The sequence below is a fragment of the Rhea americana genome, unplaced genomic scaffold (assembly GCF_003343005.1).
Source record: "Rhea americana isolate MKP2758 unplaced genomic scaffold, rheAme1 scaffold_37, whole genome shotgun sequence".
Lineage (NCBI taxonomy): Eukaryota > Metazoa > Chordata > Aves > Rheiformes > Rheidae > Rhea > Rhea americana.
Window position 1 is genome coordinate 137,777 of NW_028186501.1, and position 14,278 is coordinate 152,054.

Genomic DNA, 14,278 nt, shown 5'->3' on the forward strand with positions numbered 1-14,278 from the left:
GCCCGGCGCGGCCCGCGCGACGGCTGCCGGGCCGGGGCTGGGGCCCGCGGCCTCGGGCCGGGGAGGGGAGCGCAGCGGCCACGCCTCGCCTCGGGCCAGCGTCACGCTCAGAGCCCGAGCCGATCATAGAGGTCGGAGCAGTGAGCACTACCCACACTCGCAGGTAACAGCGACGGCGCTATAGCAGTTTCTAGCTCGGGATCTAAGTGGCRGTTTTGAATGTTTCAGGTTGGCACGGGTGATCTCGGGATCCAGCCATCACGAGTCCGGATGCTTTGCTTCGAGGTGAGACAGACTGTCAAGGCCACACTTTAAGGAGGTGGTTAAGAAACAACCTCTCTGCGCTACTGGGACGCTGCTGCTCCAGCCAGTGGATACCTCTAAACTGTCCTCACCTGGAATAAGTAAACACGCCAACCCTTCTGCTTTTCAACATACTTGACAAACACAACATACTATAGAGTCCTGTGCTACTAGAGGGATGGCACAGTTCTACAGCTCTGCTTGTGCAGTTACTCAGGGCGAAGAAAATATTGCTGATAGAATCTGCTACTCATTCCAATTTCTACACTTAGTATCAGGAAATAGTCTTGTGAAAATAAGTTTGTTTTTTTCCTTCTCGTGCACATACCGCTTAACTCTGCAAGTCATTCTCTTAACTCAATCAAAGACGAGTTGTGATGTCTAGAGAAGGCTCAAAAGTTTTCAGTTTTTTGGAGGCTGTATCTGCTTTTGGTAATTTGAACAACTACAGAGAATAAATACATTTCTGAGATGGAACCCCMAAAAACATACCTGTTCAAAAGAGGAATCCATTTTTTTTGAACCATTGTTTCATTTGTTCAATCTAGTAACTTGTGCAAAAAAAGACAAAAAGCTTCTCTTAAAGACTAGCTGTGCTGATGCTTGTTAAAGGAGAAATATTCAAGTTAATCTTTTGGGGTTAATATTTTTTAAAAAATATACATTTCCCGATTTTTAATATATCAGAAAACAGCAAGAAGTTGTACAAGCCTTGATATATTTTCCCTTTACAAGTCATCCTTGCAGTTTGAACCAGAAATAGCCATAGCTATTCTCAGGAGAGATTCAAAAGCTTGCTTTGTCAGCTGAATGATAAAATGTCTTCAAGAATAGATCTATTGGAAAGGCCTGGCAATGACCTACAGTTTTATTTTAGAACTCCTTCCTCCAGTAACAAAGGCCAAAAAACTCCAATGTCTGTGTATATGTATTTTTTAAATCTTTTTCTTCCATAATAATGAATAGCAACTGATAGAAGGAATCAAAGAGAAGTGGAATCATTCACAGAAAACTAGCCAAGGTATAAAAAGCAGTTACATAGATAACTGGGATTCAGAACAACATGCTTCAAATGGGGGAGCTAAGAATTAATCTTACTTCAGAGTACAATTTTCAGTATGACCACCTAAATACTTAAGGAAGAATATTCTGTTTAAGTGAGCATTAATACAGCTGAGAAAGGTATCTCTAATGGCTTAGTATACAAAGCTAGAAAAATTTTAACCAAGTATAACAAAGTTTGTTGTTTTTTGGGAAAGATAGCTATGTGTATTCCCCAAAGTTATGCAAATAATTAATTTTCCATCTTTAAGTATCTAGTAATTTTTGATTCAACTGTAAGTTTTCTTGAGGCTTCTTTGAAGCATTAAATTCTGCAACACGACACAAAACAGTCACAGGCAGTTCCACTTAGTCTGCATTTTGTCTTTGTTGACATGTCAGTCAGATTAACCTCCTCCCTTAACTGAAAGTTTTTCCTTAGTGACCAACCAAAACCTGCCTTTGTTTGCATGTGGTTTTTGTAGTTCATGATATCTTAGCAAAAACACATTCTGTTCCTAGCTGCCTCTGTGCTTTATCTGAACACCCTTCATGAAAAGGTTTGATACTAAATGACAAGAACTTTCCACTGGGACAGGTCATCTAGTCAGAGGGATGCTTCCTTGGTCTCAGCATTCAGGTATAACATCAACTTTTAGAGACAAAACTGTTGTTGTTGTTGTTAATATTCAAAACCTAATACTTAGGCAAATACAAGCATTAGTGGTACCAGACCTCAGCACTGTCTTCCTCTGCTGTATAGTACCTGTGAGCTTTGATTTACTACACTCTACTTGTTTTACTAAGGCCTTTCTTTTTGTTTTTTTTAAAAAGTACAGGAGATGACATAAATGAAAGACTGACAAATGATTACAGAGCCATTGTCTTGTGTTTAAGCAGAAAAAATATTGCCACAGTAAGTCCAAGATCAGTACTACATTCTTTGAAGACCAATACAGGCTTTGCCCTCATGTCTTAATTTCTCTGAAACAATTAGTAAGATTGTTACACATTAGAAATAGAACTACTCAGAATCTCTCTTGTGGTGGTTCTATGTCCCCTTCCCATTCCACTAGCTTTACCATGATAAAGCAGGCCAGCAGTTCCAATATTCCATCTCTTAAACACTGTGCTGGATGTTCCAAAAGTGAGCAACACCAGCTAGACAAATATTGGTATAATCTAAAGAATGGGAGAGGTTTCTGGCCTTAATGATTGACACAGGGCATGTAGCCCATATAACATGAACTAAATTAAATTTATATTCTCTTAACTACATCAGTATAGACCATTTTTAAAGTTCTACTGCATTGACTTCTATTATACCTTAGAGCAGCAAGTTTCACAGGCTAATTTTGCTATGTATTAATTTCAAGTATTATTTTACTGTAAAAGGGTAAAGACAAGTCCTGCTGTTACAGGCTTAACAGGCTGCAAAAACACCACAGCATCAACTTGTCGTAAGTCATGTGGTAAGATAAGCTCCAGGCTACATCCAAAGCTGGCCCTTAACCAGTAAGGTGCCTGCTCTTTCATTCATTCCCCTCCAGGCTCAAATGATGGTCAGTGCTCCAGAATTCAAAGGAAGTCACTTGTCAGAGTGATGGGGCTAGAGAATATCAGTGGGGAACATGTAACTCACCTAATTTGAGAAGGAAAGTGGGACTGATGCAGCCCCTTACTTGTAAAGGTTTTCCACCCTCCCCTCCAAAATAAATTGCATCTCAGGCTACCCTTCCACAAACAGCAGCCATGTTCTTTGGAGAACTTTATTAAAATATATCCAAGAAATAATCAAACATTCTCTAATGAGTCAGGAGAGAACTGAAGTGAGAAAAACATCTGTACAGGGGACAATACTGTAAGTTTTTGTTTACATGCTTTATTTTTTAAAACATTTCACAGTTTAGTCATTGTCTACAAAAATATATTTCTGAAATTCTGAGTCCTCTATAAAAAAGCTGGTCAGCAGCAGTGACCCTGACAAACAGAATGTACCTTAGGACAGTGTGAGCACCTCCTGTAAGCAGATCAGTGCAGATAGGGCACTCCTGCATCACCCTGGGAGACTTCTGTTCTTTGGGATTAAAGCTCCACACTACTTCTGAAGGATGGTGTTTTAAGAAAAAAAAAARGGGGGGTAAAAAAATCCTTCCACTTCTCCATACTGCACTAAACCTGGGGGAGGGAGCTGCAAACCAGTGTATCACACAGAAGAGGGTGCTATCAAAGAAGGATTTGGCACTCAAGGGGATGGAGAAGACCACAAGAGTACTTTAGTATTGGTAAATTTTTCTTTGAGCAATTTGTTCAGAGCAGCCCTGCTCTTTGTGACAGTAGGTTCAGTCTGCAACATCAATCAGAGGTAATAATGCCATAAGAGTGGAATAGTTTTACAAGCACAAAGAGCCCTTCTTTGAGGTGTGGAAAAGGGCTCAGCTCAATTTTACCTCAGCATCTTCTGCAGTCACTTTAATCAAATGGGAAGGTGCTTTCATATCCAAACAGAAGCCTACATGGTACTGGATAAAACAGAGCCATCATCATCAGTGCTGTCAGGCTGAATTCCTCCATATCCACAGTTAGAAATAGTTCTTAAGACATTATTTACTTAGTCATACTCTTACCAGTCATCAGTATATCTAGGAACCAAACATAAGACTTGAGAAACTCAGTGTCCCCCAGATGAGATCTCCTCCACTTCTCCTCTGCTCAGAGAAGCTATTTGATTGGTCTTCAGAGATACAGTTGGGAAAAAAAATGCTGACTCTTAAAATGCATCTTGCTTTCTGCTCTAGAAGAGACAGGATGAATGGACTCTAAGCCCTGTATTTGCAAAGTTCTTAACTAGAAGCCCCTTACCACAAAATAATCTGCAGGCCTGAACCTCTAAGCAGGGCAGAATTTTTCAGTAGCAAATAAGAAAACAGCAGTTATTGACAGACTGCTTCCCTACTACATCAATAGAAAGAAAATCAGCTCTCATTTCCTAAAGAAATCTTTTTCTCATCAGCCTATCAGAACAACACCTTTCTGAGCCAGTAGCTTGTTAAATTTAGATTTCTCAGAGATACACAACTAAGACAAAATGCTGTTGATTATTTCAGGTACAGCTCCAAATGAAGTGCTTCTGAGCTTTAGGCTTTTGGTCAAGAAGTTCTCCTTTAACTTGTGCCTACCATGAATTCCAAGTCTGGCCTGCTAAATCTGAGCAGCCAAGGAGGTACATAAATTTTAAATAGAATCAGCATCGTTCAGCAAAATATAGAATGCAAGAGCTTGTACCAATGCAAATACCTTATCAAAAAAGACACTCAGCACTACAGAACTAACATAATCTCATTAGAGCTAAACAGTTAAAGTGGAAAATCTGTAAGAGAAACACCTGAAGTTTACTTCCTGCCTATTTTCTTCCCTTGAATTGCCAAGGAGAGTGGGGGAAAAGGAATGAATCACCTCACTGTATCAGCAGTAAGTTGCACAGTAAGCCAGTATATGAAGGTAGGATCAGAGAATAATTTACAACCAGAAAAAGAAAAAAACCCTGAAAACTTACAGTCTGAAAGCTTTGTTCAGTTTCCCAGACTCTGAACAGCTGTCTGCTCCTCAATGAATCGTATGCAATTCTATCAGACACTGCCAATACTAGAATTGTTGATCCATCAAGTTGTATTCTCACTCTGTTCCCAGCTGTTCAGCTCCCAGAGACGCACAAAAAGGGAAGCAGAAAGGGCAGACAGGCCCACACATAGCACATGCCTCCAAAACAGCATCTCTTTTAATATACATGAGCAACAGAAATCAATCAGGAGTTGTTGCATCTCAGGAGAACTGTCAATTCTGTGTGCATGGAAAGGCCATAAATAAAGTATTAAAAAAAAAAAGAAATTAAGGGAAGAATTAGAATTAAGAAAAATGTTCTCCCATGGAACCTGTTATGCTGAAGTCTCCCCCTTCCTCACAGAAGTAGTGCATGCTCAATCATTTTGGACAGAGAGTGGAAAAAGCCTTGAAAAAAGCAATCCTGCCTTGCCCTCAGGTGATAAGCTACTTGTGTTCTCTTTCTCCCTTTGTATCGGAGGGCTTACTCATATCTAAAAGCTCTGTCTCGCTCTTGTGGCACAGCCCATTATTGGAGATGCAGTACATGCTAGCAGAAATAGACTAATTAGAGTAATTTGGTCAACTGTTAAAAGCTGCCTTCTCCATCAGCACAGATGCAAGCATCACCAGCACTGGTGTGTTACTTCTAGTTAATGCCGTTACGCCAGTGAAATTCTGTAGCACAGACAAAGCCTAGAATTCTAACTTAATAGTTACCTTGTGGATAAACGGCATTATTAGACTGTGAGGTACATGCGTGTGAGGAACCAGTGATTGCAGCTGCAAATTATTGCTATTTGCTGTCCTTCTGGTGCTAGTTTCTTCTTTTTCTGCCTTCTCTTTCCCTCTCTGAGGTACATAGACTCCAGGATGGACTCTTCAGAAGCCTCAAGAACACACTGGCCACCAGAACACATTTGATGACACCGTAATCATTTCCAAATCATTTACAAGACTGAATCTGAGGCTGTCACTATTTCTGCTTTTACCTTTAGGCCTAATACTGCATAGTCAAAACTTCCATCTACAATATGATCAAGAACTAGGAATGCCTATACCATGCCTGTTCTCACAGAAACCTTACTGAGGTTAATGAGCAAGGTAACACAGAGAACTGAACCTAGGCTGCTTTCTGCCTAGGGCATAATACAGTTAATAGTCATAAACCTCTCCAGTTCACCAATCTTGTCTTAATATTCCCTGTGCCTACAATTCAAGAGGTTCAGCCAAATGAAACTTATGCTGCTAGACATCACAACTGAAAAATGTGCACTGAAGTCTTGTTAGGAGCACCGTGGAACCTCCCTGATCAGGCAGCTCCACCTCTCCTATGTTCAAGTGCACAAGGACAGTTCCCCGTTACAGACAACCGAGGCAGATATATGGGAAACCACATTGGTTAAACCAAGTAGTTCTAAGACGAGGCAAGGTCACTGCTGCCCTGCCCCAGAGAAGGAGAAAGATTCATCAAGAGATTAAAACTAAATGGGTTACAAAATAAAGGCAAGAGCTAAAGTTTGCCAGTAATGAAATGCATTCTCCTGTCCCATATGAACAGGAAATGGTCTCTGTAAGGTGTTAAAGAATGTCCTAGGAGGACATACCCTCCTATTTTTTTCTGTTGCCAGAAACGAAGAGAGAAAGATGCTGCTACTGGTCAGCAGGAATCTCTCTGTCTGCATCCAGTTTGCTTGTCTCTCCTGGGGAAGGGGTACGTGGAGCAGAGTGAGAAACAGAAGGGAGCCCATGAGCTACAATCCCCTCCACTACTGGTGGTTCCGGTAGCCCAGGGGTTGCTACTCCCACTACTCCTGGAGGAAACCTGAAACCAACAAAAACATGGAAATTACATGCTTGTCCAAGAGAGTTACACAAGGGGAAAGGAGTTGTGCCCTCACCCACCTGCTGAATACAAATCCCTCTTTCTAGCAAAACTACTCAGAGATAGAACACAGGAAATAACTGACACTCTTCAGCCCTGTAGATATTTCCTAATACCAGACAGGCAGAGATAAGGTCAGGTTACATACTAAGCATTTACAAAATAGGTAAAAAAAAAAAAAAAAATCATCTCCAATGGAAAACTGTGTGAGACACTGCATGGAGGTACCCTGAAGGGCTGGAAATTCCCTCCCCACCAGCAGAAGTGCAAGCTGACAGCTATCTCTCACTAGCCTGTAAGACAGAAAAAATTAAGGCACTGAATTAARAAAACAGCCAGATGTAAGATGAAAAACAGAAGACAAATGTCTAATAAACCCTTCCATTTTGCCTCCCACTGTCTCCTCTGTGAATATATCTGGAGCTGTGTAGATCTCTCAGAGAGTATATTTTGTACTTTAAAGGTGGGAGAAAAACAGAAGGGAAGCAACACACCCACAATGACTTCACAGGTCTCTAACAGACAAATAAATTGAAAAACGCCTTGTTTAGGCCAATGCCACAACCACTGAATGATGTATCTTGTAACCCATTTTCTTATTTATAGTCCAAGCTTGCAGTATAGATAAGAAATAATAATTCTTTGCTTTTTCAGACATAATGATATGAACTTTAAATGTTAAGATCCAGATCCCTTTTCACGGAGGTTTCACCTAGCAGGTTTTCATATATTAAGAAGCCTCTTGGGTATATCTTGCAAGGATTTGGAGGAGAAAAAAAAATATATGGGGGGAGAGGGGGGCAAGAGGGGGGCGAGAGGGGGGCGTATCTCAACTGGTACCCAGTTGGTAATAAACACAACCAAGAAGACACTAAATCCTGACACAGTTTCAGAAGGGCAGCTTTGTGTCTCTAGGCCAATTGATGACATGCTGCTGCTAGATCTTCAGAAAGACGCTATACCACAGATRACACAGGAATACATCTGCTTTCAGGCATAAGCAATTCCCAGACCCAAATAGAGATATTGACCTACCTCCGCAACAAGGTATCTATTCATAAGAGCAGCAACTCAGACAACCTACTTATCTCACCTGTAAGCTGCAGCTCCATTGAGTTCAGAGTGGACAGTTGCAGGATCAATACCAGACCACTGAGCTGCTAACAGCAAATACTCCTTATTAACACAGTTCCTCAAAGCATCAGGTATGTGACCTGCAGGAGCACCACAAATGACAAACAAAAACCAAAACAAAACAGAGACAAACAGGAGACACTTATTTCCAGAAGTATTTGCAAAGGAAAGCAGAAAGGAAATGCTCGACATCCCACCTACTTCCCACAGGATAACACTGGGCAGGGGAGATTCTTCTTATGAAGAACTGATCTGTGGAGAATACAGGAAATCAAGCCTTCCTTCCCACTTCCGGGATCTTGAAGATATTAGTAGCCATGTAAACTGCAATTGCCAGGCCTCACCTTCCCCAGGAGACAGTGTACACTATTCCAGAATAAGGTATACAGTATAACTGATTGAGAAATTATTGCAAAGAATTTAGAAGATGTACAAGGTGAGAGGTACAAAGCCTTCCCAAGGAGAGAAAGTGCCACTCCAGCATTAGCTACAAGATTCTTGCAAGACAGAGTCAATTATCAACTCATACTCTAGTTTGAGAGACAAATCACTGAATCTAAGTTTTAGGAACAATCAGCAGTTCCCATTCTATAATCCTTGCAGTGAACTAACAAAAGAATCCTAATCCAGCAGCAGCTGCAGAGCACACAACCTTCCTCATTACCTGTAATAGCTCTGCGGATCTCTTTAGCTGCATCTTCTCTGGATTCAATGGAAGCCTGCTCACTGTACCAGGCTGTGTGAGGGGTGCAGATCACATTGGGTGCATCTTTTAAGGGCCCCTGAGCAAAGCTGTGATGAAAAAAAACAAATGTGGTTTCTCCCCGAAAGTGATAATCCCATCTGTCCTCCCAGGTATCACTGTAACTCAAATAAAATGAAGGAATCATCCAGTGCAGAAGAGTCACAGAACAGCAGTAGGCACACAGATGCAGTGTTACCTGAAAGGCTCAGATTCATGCACATCTAATGCTGTCCCTCTGATTCTCCCCTCCTTCAAGGCTTGTGCTAAGGCTTTCTCATCTACCAGCCCTCCTCGGGCTGTGTTCACCAAGAAGCAGCCCTGGCGCATCTGGAAAAAAGAAAAAAATTAAGTGGATTGACAAYGAGACTTCTTCATGGAAGCAAAGTGAATCTTGGGAAGTCTACTGGAAATGAGCAGGAGCCTGCAGTGATTAGAAGAGGCCTGGACAGTCAGAGAACAGACTAGGAATGCTCTCACTGCAAAGCTAACATCAGGGCAAATGCCTGCAAGCAATGCTTGAGAAATTTGCTTTAAAAATAAGTAAAACCACAGGAAAACAAGGGTAGAAATGGAGCTAGAGTTTTGCACTCCACAGTCATCCTATTACTTTAAAAAAAGAAAGAGGACGTGAATCAAGTATCCAGTTATACAAAGCTGGACTTTGATGTTCAGGTGTCTCTCATGAAAGCACTGAAAAGCATTCACAGACTACTGGAGTAGAGCCCGAGACTGGCTTTGCAGTGGGCTTGGGCAGACAGACTTTGGTAAACTGTATAAAGAAGCTTAGTCCCAGCCACACCACACCTGGCTCTAACCAGCAGTTACTCATTTTAAAGGTAATTTGAAACTATTTTGTCACCTAAAACATTCTTAATAAATGAAATTACTCAGCAAAAAGAGCCAGTCCTATTCTTCTCTTAACAAGAAATTTTATACAGCACAAAGCACAGGCACCCAGATCCACACGCTCCCAACCCCTGAAGGCAGCAGGAGGCACACAGCAGAGGCAGCAGGATTCACACGCTCTCAGCCTCCAGGAAAGCAGCAGTTTGCGTTCGCATTCATTCCCACAGTGTTCTGTGGGGGGAAACCAAGCTCCTGCTGCACCTGTTTAATAGTGAAGTCATTGATGAGGTGATGGTTATGTTCATTCAGGCTGCAGTGCAATGTGATGCAATCGCTGTGCATTAGTAGATCCTGCAGGGTTCCTACTCGTTGTAAACCCAAGGATCGCTCCACTCCATCCGGCAGATACGGATCATAGAAAATCACGTTGAAGCCAAAGGACTTGGCTCGCAGAGCCACTGCCTGTCCAACTCGGCCTTCACAAAAGAAAACCCACAATCATCAAGGAAAGGTAAAACAAACTTTAAAGACAAGATACTGGGGGAGACTGGGAGTCTAGACTGAGTTTATTGACAGGGCCTAAGATACTGCAGCCCTGGAAACCCCTAGGATTGCCACAGGGATCCAGAGGTTATTCAGTGCTGATCCCATGCTACTAACTCTAAGTCCTTCCCCATGCAATAGCCTATACTTAGCCTAAAAGGAGGTATTTTTCAAGCCAAATCTGTACCCTGAGGCAGTAAAGCAGTAATAACCTGATCACAAGAGCTTGAGGAAGGTAGTTTTCAGGTGGCTTTGTTAATGATACAGAGCCTATCACACAGGGAAACAGTCACTAAGAGCTGTCTGAATGTTCCAATTTTTCTAAAGATTTCAATAAGGAAAAAAAGCCCCAATCCCATGACATATACCCAACTCTTGAAGATGTCCAGCATCACAGAATAGGACACCAGCATTCCATATGAGTTAGTGTGTTTCACAAGGAATAGCTGTAAAATTATCCATTTTTTTTAGTCGGTGACTCCTAAGTTCCCAGAAACATTGAGTTCACTTTTTAGTCTAACAATTCCCATCACTTACCAAGTCCAATGATGCCCAAAGTCTCCCCACGGATACGCACAGCGCCTCCAGCCACCTCTCGAATCTGTTCTACACTTGAGGCTCGATTCCCTTCCCGCATAGCCTGATGTAGCCACGTAACACGGCGATAGAGGTTCAAGATGTGACAGAGGGTGGAGTCAGCGGTCTCCTCTACTGAGGAGGAAGGGATGTTGCAAACTGCAATGCCTACAAAGCCACAGAGTTCAAATGATATTTTTAGCATCACAACACTAAACCAATGCACAGTTCTTCAGGCACAAGGATTAGAATATAATTCTGTGCTTCAAAACTACTGCCAAGAAAACACATAGGAAACATTTCAGGAGCTGATTCTATAGCAACATGAATGGGACCAACCATCATTTTAACCTCCAGAAAATACCATTCCTTGCTTATAAATAGCCATTAGATTGTCACCAGCACCAGAAAAACAGGCTGAAATGAGAAAACTATGTCATAAAAGTGACAAAAGAAACTATTTTAAAAGGTCTGCATCCAAAAGATGCACTTACAGCAGAAGCATTCCTGACATATTAAATGACAGATTGCAGAAGAATTAAGACGACAGATGGTTGACTTCTTTCAGGCCTCACACTCCAGATGCTCATTGTAAGCATCAGCTTCCCCAAGAGTGACAGTAAGTAACTTATTAAATGCAGACAGAAGCCATAGGTGCCTCTCAAAATCACCTTTAAAAATAGTGATGCATAATGCTCCCACTCTAGAATCAACACAGAGCCACAAGGGACCATAAAAGCCATGGCTAGAACCATCAAGTAAATTACTAATGACAGAGTTAAGGTCCTGAAAGAACACATTACTGAGAGCAAATAGAAACATGTCAAAGCACTACAGCAAAACCTGGTCACTCCTCAGCAGTCTACCAAAATAACATCACTTTGCTGCTACTATCCTTTATAAAAGGATCTTTGCTCCTGAATGGGCACATCTTCAGAAGAGAATTTTTCAGCTGACAAAGCTTTTGGTAATGACTAGTTAGATCAGAAATGGGTCCCTTCCCCAGTGTAACCCTAGCCACTTGCCAAACCAAGGCAACTCCTCCTCTTCAAAAGTCCACCAACTACCTGAAAACTAGGAATGAAATCTGAGTGGTTGCTGAAAGCACATACAATTCAGCAATACATCAGTCTTGAAAGCCTATAACAGAGCAGACATTCAAATAAACTCAGACCACATTCTCTCAAGGGAATGAGGAGAGCAATAGGCATACAAAATCTCAGGTACTGGACCCCTTTTCTCTATCCCGTCCTTTTGCAACTGTGCCATAATGCCACACAAAAGACACAGAGATGAGGGAGATGGAAACCTAATTTCTTTAAATTTTTTTCATGGGTTACATCTTATTTGTCTTCAAAAAAGCTACATATGCTCATCTGTTACATAAAAAGATAAGATACAAATGTGTTTACATGAAATATGACATAAATGTAAAGACCACAAGCACACACTACAGCCCTTTGGTCTGACTTGAGTATTCAGAACTCACAAGCAATGGTACCATGCCTCCAAATAAATTAAAGGCCTGGCTAAGCATGGAAGACATTCATGAGAAGACAGATATGGCCATGCCTAAGGCACACCACACCGTCCTGCCAAAGTGAAAACAGCAAGCAGCAGTTTGATGGCAAAAGAACTCTGAACTGTTGTTAATGATTGTGGCAGGGAGAAAAAAGGAAATCTTTGAATCTGAATGAGTCAAAAATATGAATTGTGACTATAAAAAGCAGAGAGCCCCTAGGCATGGACTAGCTTCTGTAAACTCAACTTGAAAATGTAATGGCTGGATGAGAGCCAAAGACCATACCAGGAACTCTCGAGAATACTCACTTGAATCATTCAGATGCAAAGACTCTTCACATCTAATTCAAGGGCGACATAGACCTGTGTTCTTTGTTTATTTGCAACTTACCTGTTCTTAGAGATCTTGAAATTTTGTTGCCTGTCTGAATTTTATAATTACATGCTTGCATTTGGTTTAAACTTAAACCTATTTTGCATTAGGAAAGGCTTCAAATCACAGACAAGCCTAAAAATGAAGGCACAGGGCATTCAAATGATTGGCCGCCCCAGAAAGACTACAAGGTCCAAACGCCTTACTGCCATGTGTTTAATAAACAGCAGCTTTTTGTCATCTGACCCAGAGATTCTTAACATTCCTGAACTCCAAGTTTCTAAAGGGATCTATAGTAAGGTGTTGAATCAGAACCTATCTGCATATATAAACTAAGAGGGGAAATAAATAAATAAATATTTACAGTGAATTTACGCTATATCAACATTTGCAGGGTTTTGGACATTATAGTTTGCTCAATGCTTACCCCACAAACCACCTCAAATTACCTCACCAAGGAGAAATTATCTAGACATTGTATTTAGGTTTCTGAATCCCAGACAACAGCAAAGGGTCTGTGACATCTATAGCAGAGTAGCCTGAGAACCCAAAATCTTCCTTTCAAGTCACCTACCAGCTCAGACATTTATCCTCTTCCTAAAGATGCCTGACACTAAGCAGCTCCAAATCTTGCTACTTAAAGATTTTAAATGCATTCAGCTAAAAAGCAGAAATGTATGGTGCTCCTCTTCATATTCAGTTATAGTCGCAGCAGAGCTCTAATGGTGTTGCCATACCTAACTCTGCAGCTGATTTAATGTCCACGTTGTCATAGCCACTGCCAATGCGCACAATGACTCTGAGGGCTTTGAATTTCTCTAGATCCTGACGAGACAGGGTAATGGTGTGATACATCAGAGCACCTACTGCCTCGTTCAGCACCTACAAATAAAAAAGTCTCAATCAATCAATCAGTCTCTACTTTGACTGCTCTTAGAGTTAGCTAACTCCATGTCCAAATGCTTGTATGTTTTCATCCCACCTTTTCATGGATTTCCTGAGTTGATTGTGCATCACAAAATGCCACTGTAGCAACATCCTTCAAGATGGGCATCTCCACAGTACAGTCTCTTCCATCCAGGAGTGCAACCAGAGGACGAGCGGGCATTGGACCATTTACAATAGGAGGTCGTATGCCTATTAAAAAAAAATAGTTGGCACAAGTGACTATATAAAAGACAGGAATTCTGCAGTCCTCATCTGTATGATTCTATATATATGTTTACATATGTAGTCCAACGAGCCACTAGTTCTTTTAAACTTCTGTAGCATTTAGGTAGGGGGTAGTCAAAACAAAAGAAATAAATAGCAAATAAATTTCAGGAAAAAAGGCAGGAAAAAAAGCTCTGCTTCTACTACTTGAATATGCAAAGGAAAACACACTTCATCAATACGGAGAAAACAGAGAAGGTCTGCTGGTGAGCACGCCGTCTTGTTCCAGGCTTCCCAAATCACCGACAGAGCTGCCTGGGCCAGCGCCCGCACCTGCGTCTCGGCCCCGCCGCCTACGGGCTGCAGCCCCTGCGGTGCGGCAGTACGGCCGCGGCAAGTGCCGCCGTGCCGCTGCGACGGGCCCCCGCGCCTGCTCCCGGGAGGCCGCAGGGCCTGCGAGGCGCCCCGCCGCCGCGTCCCGCCCCACCTTCGCAAATCCGGTCCAGCCGCTGCCGCTTCACTTTGTGCCGGTCCATGGGCCGCGTCGGGCCGGGCCCGC

The 14,278-nt window shown here is 42.0% G+C and overlaps 1 protein-coding gene and 1 long non-coding RNA gene across 3 annotated transcripts; one reads left to right on the forward strand and one right to left on the reverse strand.

The window, feature by feature from the left end:
- Positions 1-12: 12 nt before the first annotated feature.
- On the forward strand, positions 13-2,214 carry LOC146591443 (uncharacterized). 2 transcript variants are annotated; one of them, XR_014896771.1, is made up of 2 exons: positions 13-163; positions 229-2,214. It is a non-coding gene; the product is annotated as an uncharacterized LOC146591443 (long non-coding RNA). The 2 variants fall into 2 exon arrangements; XR_014896770.1 differs by having other exon boundaries at positions 13-159.
- An 885-nt stretch (positions 2,215-3,099) lies between these two features.
- On the reverse strand, positions 3,100-14,272 carry LOC146591444 (C-terminal-binding protein 2). Its single transcript, XM_085312695.1, has 9 exons — positions 14,207-14,272; positions 13,550-13,704; positions 13,305-13,449; positions 10,635-10,841; positions 9,816-10,030; positions 8,905-9,035; positions 8,628-8,755; positions 7,923-8,043; positions 3,100-6,769 (listed from the first exon to the last, which is right to left on the reverse strand). Exons 1-9 carry the CDS (start codon positions 14,253-14,255, stop codon positions 6,598-6,600), a joined length of 1,323 nt encoding a protein of 440 aa, XP_085168821.1. The 5' UTR covers positions 14,256-14,272; the 3' UTR covers positions 3,100-6,597.
- Positions 14,273-14,278: the final 6 nt, after the last annotated feature.

What these genes read in the sequence shown, in the direction of transcription:
- LOC146591444 (XM_085312695.1), bottom strand. Translation starts at nt 14,255, where the DNA reads ATGGACCGGCACAAAGTGAAGCGGCAGCGGCTGGACCGGATTTGCGAA. An exon ending in GCTGGACCGGATTTGCGAAG is followed by an intron (nt 13,705 to 14,206) that starts GTGGGGCGGGAC and finishes TTTTTTTAATAG; the next exon opens with GCATACGACCTCCTATTGTA. An exon ending in ATGACTTCACTATTAAACAG is followed by an intron (nt 9,036 to 9,815) that starts GTGCAGCAGGAG and finishes TCTTTTTTCCAG; the next exon opens with ATGCGCCAGGGCTGCTTCTT.